At 38.2% G+C, this 8,943-nt stretch overlaps 1 protein-coding gene across 4 annotated transcripts in view; it reads left to right on the forward strand.

Annotated features, from left to right (window-relative positions):
- Positions 1–8,253, forward strand: part of LOC131105068 (myelin basic protein-like) — a 13,305-nt gene extending 5,052 nt beyond the window's left edge. Inside the window, exons 2-7 of one of the 4 annotated variants that reach the window (XM_058052801.2) lie at positions 2,192–2,296; positions 2,432–2,458; positions 2,707–2,736; positions 5,320–5,403; positions 5,500–5,518; positions 7,135–8,253. In XM_058052801.2, coding sequence (XP_057908784.2) covers positions 2,192–2,296; positions 2,432–2,458; positions 2,707–2,736; positions 5,320–5,403; positions 5,500–5,502 — 249 coding nt within the window. In that variant the 3' untranslated portion in view covers positions 5,503–5,518; positions 7,135–8,253. The remainder of the gene's footprint in view (positions 1–2,191; positions 2,297–2,431; positions 2,459–2,706; positions 2,737–5,319; positions 5,404–5,499; positions 5,519–7,134) is intronic. The other 3 variants (XM_058052800.2, XM_058052803.2, XM_058052802.2) reach the window with 3 other exon arrangements.
- The last annotated feature ends 690 nt before the right edge of the window (positions 8,254–8,943 follow it).

The following is an 8,943-nucleotide window of genomic DNA, read 5'->3' on the forward strand; positions in this document are numbered from 1 at the left end:
CATTACACATGTTAAGCGACAACTGGTGGCAAATAAAATCTTGCACTCACCAAAATATGTCAGTGATAACAGTTGTGATGATTTGGACACCGCTTCCTGGGCTTGGAAATTGAAATTGTGTGCGTATTTTGCAAACAGCACATTAATAATGACTTCCACTGTAAATCATTTTACAGGATACAGTTACAGTTAATATCTGAATCACTCAATAAAACCTTCTTGTCTTGTTAATACACAGTGTGAGAGCATCTGTATCCTTAAAATATATATATATTTTAAATCAGAAACATGCTTCTTTCTTAACATCCAGTTACCACAAAACAACAAGAATAGTCTGCTAAATTAGAATAGTGTCCTTGGTTCTGAAGCACAAAGCATATCCTTCAACTTGCAAGCCACTTTGAGGCAAAGTGACAGAAGTGAGTGGATCATACTGTACTTGGTCTCCCTAAACTCTGCATTAAGGATGTGTTACTCTCAATGCAGGATTCATTCATATGAATAATTTATGACAAAGTCTGACATTGTGGTGACCTCTCACTTCACAGGAGTGACTTGTGATCATTAGCCTGCCCTTTCCTCTGTACTACAAGACGCAGCATGACCTCTAACCTGAATACTAAATATGTCAGAATAATAAAATATACTGTATATGCCATGCTTGATGGTCAGTTTCAAATATCCGTCAGTCCATTTTACATGCCACTTGTCCTTGACTTTGAGTGGTCACCAGTTAATCAAGCATTCGCACTCACATTCACAATTATGGGCAATTTAGACACCCCGTGTTCCATTTTGGGGCTGTGGGAGGAAACTGCAGCACCTGGAGAGAAATGGTGAGAAAATGTAAATTCCACACAGAAATGTGTGGAAACCGATGCACAAATCTGCATACAATTAGAGGCGTGTGATTTAAACTATACACCAGGCGCTTAATATGCAAGGAGGGGTAGGGGGATAATGACTCCCGCAATAATCAGATCCAGCCAATATAATCCCCCAAATATAATCAAAACATTCCGATTTTATAAAAAATATATACAATATCTTGCATTAACATCTTGTTGATTTTCTTTAGCTGTATGATTTGCCAGCAAAACAATAGCATGTTTAATCATCCGGTAATGTAACCCCCCTCCCACCACTAAACACTTGGTATTACCCAACCCGCTTTCTCCTCCTAATGTTCGCTATTTTCTATATGGTTGACATTTACGGTGATAGCAGAACCGCAGAAACGTATGAAGAGCACTAAAAGGCGGACAGACAACAATGTTTCATTGTTGGTCGACACCTACAGCTAATAAAAACTGACAAAATCCTGACAAAAAAAGAGGTAAATACCCGTATTAGCCGTAGTGATGTGATTGTGTGTGACCGGAGTTAGCAAGCTAGCCAGTGTCCTGGGAGCGAGCGTGTATTTCGCATGGGCGATAAAGGGCTCATGACCCCAGCAAACATCTGATCCAGCCAATACACCCCCCCCCCCCCGAATATAAATTATATAAAAAATATATTATTTTCTAACAAACAATTGAATAAATAAATAAATAATTATTTATTAAGAATGCACTAATCTCTGCTCAAGAAACCTGAAATTTGAATGCATCCTTTTCCTCCTGCTATCACGACTTACTTTCAGAAGATGCTTTGGTTTTCCTCTTTTGTATAAAAAGCAGCCTTTATAAGTTATTTGCATGAAAAAAGAAGGTGCAAATGCATCAAAGGACCCACAAGACTGGGATGCTGGGATTTAATCATTACTCCATTTTCTTCTTGTCCGTACGTCAACCAAGGCTAAGGCACATTGAAGATTGTTCTGTACCCTTCCTTTGATTCCATACTTGCAAGAAAACAGCCATACAATTACATTCTAAGAAAATCTCTGTAATAGGGTAAAAACATCACCGGTGGAGGCTTGAAACTACTTGAATGCTAATTGATATACGTATATACCGTGTGGGCGTATATACAGTATATGATGACATTTGCACAATTCCATATGTCTTGAAAAGGAGTAGGAAGACAGGCTATTTTAATCCTACCACTTCTATGAGTCTGTGACTGATGATACGTTCACTTTTTGGGGGTTTTGGGATGTGTAACTCACTAATCAAGCAAGGGCCATTCAGTGTATTTCAACACCACACAACAGTATATATATTTTTTATGTTTTTATGTTTCTCCCCAGGGGTCTTTCCGTGGCGCTCTCTCTCCCGCCCCCCAGAAAGCTTCTGCAACATCCCCTCGTAAGCGAGGGCCAGAGAACGCCGTGGTCCACTTCTTCCGTACGATCGTGAGTGACTCTGATGGTCTTGCTTGAACAACCTTGAGGAGAGTCTTTGTTGCCAGTTTGCACCTCTGCTTCTGTGTCTGCCATCTCACTAACTCTGTTTGAACACTTTACTATCTTCCCTTTAATCCTTCTCAGGTGTCCCCTGCCCCCCCAAAGTCAAGGGTGAGTCTATATGACACACATGATGAATGACATGTAAGGTATAGAACTGGAGTAGAACCCCCTGTTGCTAAATGTATCATTTACAATGTGAGCATCTTCGTCCATCCCTTCTCTTGTCATTTTGTCTTATTTATCTCTACCCGTCCATGACCCAGTGACTACTTCCCACCCTTGGCAACCGGCCTTTCTAACTATCCCTATGTCCCTTTTACTTCCTGTCCCTGTCTCTTATGTTTCTGCATGTCCAGTGGAGAGGACTAGCAGCCAAGATAGGTCTGGTAGGTGTCCAAAAAACACAGCGGCATCATGGCTCATTAACCGAGCAGGGCAGATGATACGTGATGCTGTGGCGCTTTTTTCCATTTAGTCTCCATCGACCACCTCAGCTCTTCTCACTCACTCACTTTCTGCCCATTTTAAAATATTTCTTTCACATTGTGGAGCTTTACAGCCTTATATACGATTTTGTTTGCATACCTCCTAATGGATGCATGTCGTATTCATTTTCAATCATTTTTCCAGGATGGAATGATTATAAGATCGTCATCATTAATGATTAAAAGATAAATTAATTTTTCCCAGGGTCAGCAATATAAAGGTCCTTTCAGCACCTGACAATTTAGACGGATTTTTCAAGGCACATTGAATATTGTGTTCTATGGTTATATAAATGTGGAACCTACCAAAAGAAAGATTCTACTTCTGTCTTTAATCAAACATGACTTTGCTTTTGACGTAAATATGTTTTGCTTTTGTGACAGCGACTTCTAACTTCTAAACAGCTATACCAACATAAATGCTACAATGCTCTTTTATTGCAGGGGATAGGTGAAATAAGAAATCCACAAAGTAGCCGATTTTTTTACAATTAATATACATATGTGTATGAAGGCTTTATAACCTCACCTCACTTTATATGCTTTTGTCAGACAGACAATAGCATTTTCTCGCATTTCTTGTTTAAACACTCCCAAAAAAGTTCCAACCTTTGTTTGAATGTTAATACTCAACCTACCGATCCGACGCAAGAAGTGATTCAGTCACTCACACATATTTCTCTCCTGTGACCATACCTTTTCATCCTGTCTACATGCCGCTGTACTGTATTGTTTTTGTATCCTGGTTAATACATCTTGCTGCCGTCCTCCTGTTGATGTATTCCTCCTTCCAACTGAAGAGTCATTTACAAGCTAGCATGCAAGCAAGCTAGCATGCAAGCAAGCTAGCGAAAGGTGAGCCGCGATAGAGGGAGGGAACACTGTAAATATGTCGTTGGGATCGGGTGTTCACATGTAAAAATGTCTTTGGTATTGAAATAGTTTTTTATTATTATTTAATACAGTATTACAGACATAGTTACAAATGTTAATTAATCATGATTAATTAGTTGAACATGTGATTAATCACAATGAAACTTAAAACAGCCCTAATTTAATCTGAAATGTATAATTTTGACTTTAGTAAATTACATAAAATTCCTAATAAATTCTGTGCACCCAATTATTGTTTTTAAAAATCATTGAAGATACTTTGTATAATTATTCCACCCTAGAAAAAAACACCAGTTCAAATGAATCACAACAGGTCCAACATTGATGATTTTCACTGATTCCCATGATGACTGTGTGTAAACCTGCGACCTAATCTGTTTTTTCATCACGTGCACTTGCTTTCTTTGCTGACACATGGACTCATGCATGTGTGCATGGGAGTGTGTTTGTGTGCGTGTGATGTGTGGGACAGAGAATATACATTTTAATGGATATTGTACCTTTCCGATTGCTGTCAAATGATTACATCATAAATGAATTAAGGGCTATAATGCTGTTAATATTAAAACATATCATAGCAATCCCCAGATACTATGTAGTAGTGTATATTAGCAGTATAGGGTAAAAGTAAAAGTCCATTATGTGTGCGTTTCAAAAGGTGCCAAAGCCATTAAATGGCAATAAATAAGAAACAGTGGCCATCATTTACATTTTCATCATTAGTATAAACGCTTAGTCGCCTCTGTGGATGAAAACTGTTCGCCTCACGCTGTGTTGTATTTACGGGAAAAACTGTTTAGAAATGAAACATTACCAAAAGAATAACAGCTGCTTAATTGCATCTGTTTCAAAGAAGGAAATGAGCACAAAAGGCTGTCAAGACAACAGAGAACAGACTCCACATGAACTGATTAGTATTGTTTTTTCTTTTGTATTTGTGTTGTAGGTGTCAGCAAGCGGTCAGCATATCTATTATCACAGGAATATAAATTGTTTTCAAGCCAAACTCTTTCCACTGAGGGCCACATTACTGAAAAAGGAAAGGACACAAGGGACACTTTGATATTTAGTAAAGCAACACATGTAGACATGCTAAGAAGTCACAGTATATATATATATATTTCAAGCTTCAGCTTTGTGATCTTATGTAGGTGGAAAAGCATATTATTTTCTTTTACTCCTTTTTCTCATCCATTTTCCAAATATTTTAACTTACTTATGAATTTTCTTCTTGTAATATGATGACACCATTCCCATAATATTTTCACTTACCTATTATTTTGATTAAACCTAACATTTTTGCATCAAAATGCAGTGTTGGAAAATGTTAAAATTGTTGTTGATGTTGTTTTTACTCATATTGGTACTTGTATTGTATATTTCTTTGCTATTTCTTGAGTGTTAAGTTGTTGTGTGATGAATTTAGAGTCCTTTGTAAGTTGACATCGTGAGTCAGACTGTTATATTGAGTGATGACCTCCTGCGATTGCCTTGTCTGCGTTTGCCGTTTGCGTCCAATGGGAAGGAAGTTATGCAGAGGTCAACACAGCCCATGCAGAGCAACTGAATCCTCTTCTTCTTCTTCTTCAGGGTGACCAGAAGTCACAGTCGGCTAGAGCCAAGAAGTCCAGTGCAGGCGACGGCAAAGGCACCCTGACTAGGATCTTCAAAATGGTAAACACGGACACTTTCATTATCTGCATTCTCTTTCCTGGTGTCTGAAAAGGCCTGTAAAATTGATCGTGGTCCTGTCTTTTGTTTCCACCTCAGTGATGATAACAACAGAAGAGTGAGTAACTAACTCGCTTGTGTCCAAAGTCAGTACGCTCGGAAAACATCCTCATTTCGTTAAGTCCACAGCAGCTTCAAGGCACAATTGATCCTCATGCATGCTATGCAAGCTTCATGCAAGTGCTGATCTAATCCTGCTGGAAATGCTGAATCCACTCCCCATGAGGGAGATCATAGCTGACTGCCTGCATGGACTAGAATATCATTATGGTAGATCACGTAACAGTGACGTGCGGTGAAGTTCACGGCCGCGAGGCATTCTTTTGGAGTTTTTTTTATGTTTAACGAGTTGCTCATTAAGAAGATAACTATAATAATAATAATTCACATCTTGGTTTTCTTGTCATTCCACATGTTGTTCATTGTTGATACTTTTCAAGAGAAGGCTAGTGACTTTCACACTTAGTTTTCCAATGTCAAATGTTAATGAGCTCGTCAATCAGTGTACCTTCATTAGTTTAGTGCTTGCTAAAAGTGGAATTAAATTTCCTCGGGGGTTGCTTATCTGTAGATGCTAAACCGTTGTTGCTATGATACAAGACGATACGACAAACTCATGCGATGTGTCTAATTAACATTGACTCACTAACATCACACTATCAATCTAGTGTGAGTATGTGAGCAGACTTCATTGTCCAAATAAGACTAGAATAACTTTTAATTGCCATTTCAATTCATTTTATCCTTTCCATGTATATATCCGACGTCTGTCTTTGTTTTCCTTTTCAAACAAACAATTAGTTACAACAGCCTACTCTCAATACCTTTATTCATATGAATCAAAATATGGATTATCTCCACAAGCAAACTATTTGCATAATCCTCACAAACACAATCCTCTAGTCTCCCGCTCTTTTAAGTCTGGATGGGGAAAAAGGGAACAAAACGGTGGGAAAATAATATTCCAAGACGCCGCCTGTGAGACTTGATAATTGTCTTTATGAATCATGAAATATTTGAAAGGAAATACCTTTGGCAGGCTCTTTCTCAAGGCAACAAGGTCAAAGATGTTTCTGTTGTTGAAGAATAAATAGCAGTGATAATGATGATTCATATGGAGTATGAAAACCTTTTGGGGAGTACAAGCGGCCGAGGTGCTTTTATTTTATTTTATTTTATTTTATTTTATTTTATTTTATTTTATTTTATTTTATTTTATTTTATTTTATTTTATTTTATTTTATTTTATTTTATTCATTTTCTACCGCTTTTCCTCACAAGGGTTGCGAGGGTGCTGGAGTCTATCCCAGCTGTCTTTGGGCGAGAGGCGGGGTACACCCTGGACTGGTGGCCAGCCAATCACAGGGCACATATAGACAAACAACCATTCACACTCACATTCATACCTATGGACAATTTGGAGTGGCCTATTAACCGAGCATGTTAGGCTGCTACCTCCATGACCCGACCTTGGATAAGCTACGGATAGATGGATGGATACTTTACAAAAAAAATCTTCCTCATAACAAATCCTCCAACTTCATGCCTCCAAACATCATATTTTCTGTCTTTGCGGCTGCTCCGCTGTCCCAAAGTCGTCGCGATGACAGCTGGTAGCAGGCGCCATGAGTGGCGTCCAGATTCCTCATCAAGCGTGTCTTCTATTTTCCACAGGGAAGCCGCAGCTCCTCTCCAGCCAGACGCTGACGTTCCAACAGCCCCTTTAAAAGACCACCAGGACAGAAATGAGGGAGTCAAGTGGGGGGGGAGGAAGAAAACGTGCAAACCTTTAAAACTCACCTTTGACCCCACTTCTGATAACACATTTTTTTTTGCTAAATCCCTTTAGTCGTCTGGCCTGTTGTCTGTTAGCCTTCACCGGCTGGCAGATAGCGACACAATCTGTTGTGCTGAAAGTGACTCTGAAGCCGCTCTAGTGTGCAGCCTGAATGCCCCCCCCCCCATTTATGTGCTTATGCTTTTGTCCTTGTATAAATTCTCTAAAAAAACAAAGATGGCTGAGCAGAATTAGACCTGGATTATGAAAGTCAAGCCCAGTGCAAATTGTAAATAACTTGCCTGCTGTTGCTATTTCTTGCGTGTGAACGGACCAGGATGGTTCTGTTCGTGTAGAGCGTTTTTTCGTCTTGTCACGATGTCTGTGTCATGTCCGCAAACATTCATTTTGTGTTTTGATTTTGTCATACTATTAATCATATTTACAGTATGTTGAGCCACTTATCTTCCTGTGTGTCTTCAATGTGATCTATGTTTGTCATCCCCGCCTTAAGCTGACTGTGGTTACAAATTAACATGTTCAAAGATTTAAAATGACTTTACTGCAATGAACACTAAAACAACGCAGAGATGAGTCATTTTCTAATAAATGATTTTTTTTCATCCTATGAGCTAACAGCACTTTGTAATTTTCTCCTCTCTGCGCCTGACTTGTCAGACTTTATTATCTTTCACATTTCTGTATTCACCTTCCCCTGTCGCCTGCCCAAAAAAAACAACAAGTGCTGTTTCCATTTTTCTGGATAACTGAAACACAATTTCAAAAAGGTGCTCTTTGATTAACATCCAAACAGTTTATGCTGCTTCTTTTATTCTGAAATAAAATTGGTCAAGGAAAGCAGACCATCCTTCTTCCACGTGGATTAAAATGTAGTTGACTTCCAATGCAGCCTTTGAACGAATGTAAAGATCCTCTTCGTTATTGTATGTTTAATAAGAATGAGCAGCCACTTACCTGAAAATAAAAAAAAATAAAAAAGCCCTACTCTTACATAATGTGTGACGTGTTATTATTGTGAATATGAATGAAGTTTCTGCTAGAGAATGTGGTAGAATATTATGTACTGTATTGTAAAGATGTTTTTTTTCTTGCATGAATATTCATTTTGGACCCTTAATGGTATTTCAGCCCTTCTTTTCTGACAAATTATTATTATAATTATTATTATCTAATATTAGAATTATTATTAATTATTTTTAATTTATTATATTTAATTATTTTTTTATTTCAAAATAATTTACAAGTTAAAGGGGACCTATTATGCTAATTTTCAGTGCTTGGTATTGAGTTGTGGACTCCTCCGGAGACACGCGAAAGCTTTCTAGATCTTCCAGATTCTGCACCGCTTTCTGCAGTGTTTCCATGGACTTCCTGCTGGCACAGCCATCCAAAACTTCTGAATGCGCAAACGTAATTATTTGACACTTTGGCATAACAATAATATTATAATACAACATTTGTAAGTCCTAAAAGTGAAAAAAGCACAACAGTTCCCCTTTAAAAGACATGGAACCTTCAACCCTCGATCAGGGGTCTCAAACTTGCAAACTTTTGACATTAAAGTTTATTGTTAATACGGGGCACACAAGAGCTGCCAAGAGGCACTTGGTTGAAGGAATAGGATTTTTAATTGGGAATAATAGCCAACACTGAACTCACTGTGAATTAATCATGAGGTGAAATAA

The sequence above is a fragment of the Doryrhamphus excisus genome, linkage group LG5 (genome assembly GCF_037039965.1).
Source record: "Doryrhamphus excisus strain RoL-2023G ecotype Guam linkage group LG5, RoL_Dexc_Guam_v1.1, whole genome shotgun sequence".
Classification (NCBI taxonomy): Eukaryota; Metazoa; Chordata; class Actinopteri; order Syngnathiformes; family Syngnathidae; genus Doryrhamphus; species Doryrhamphus excisus.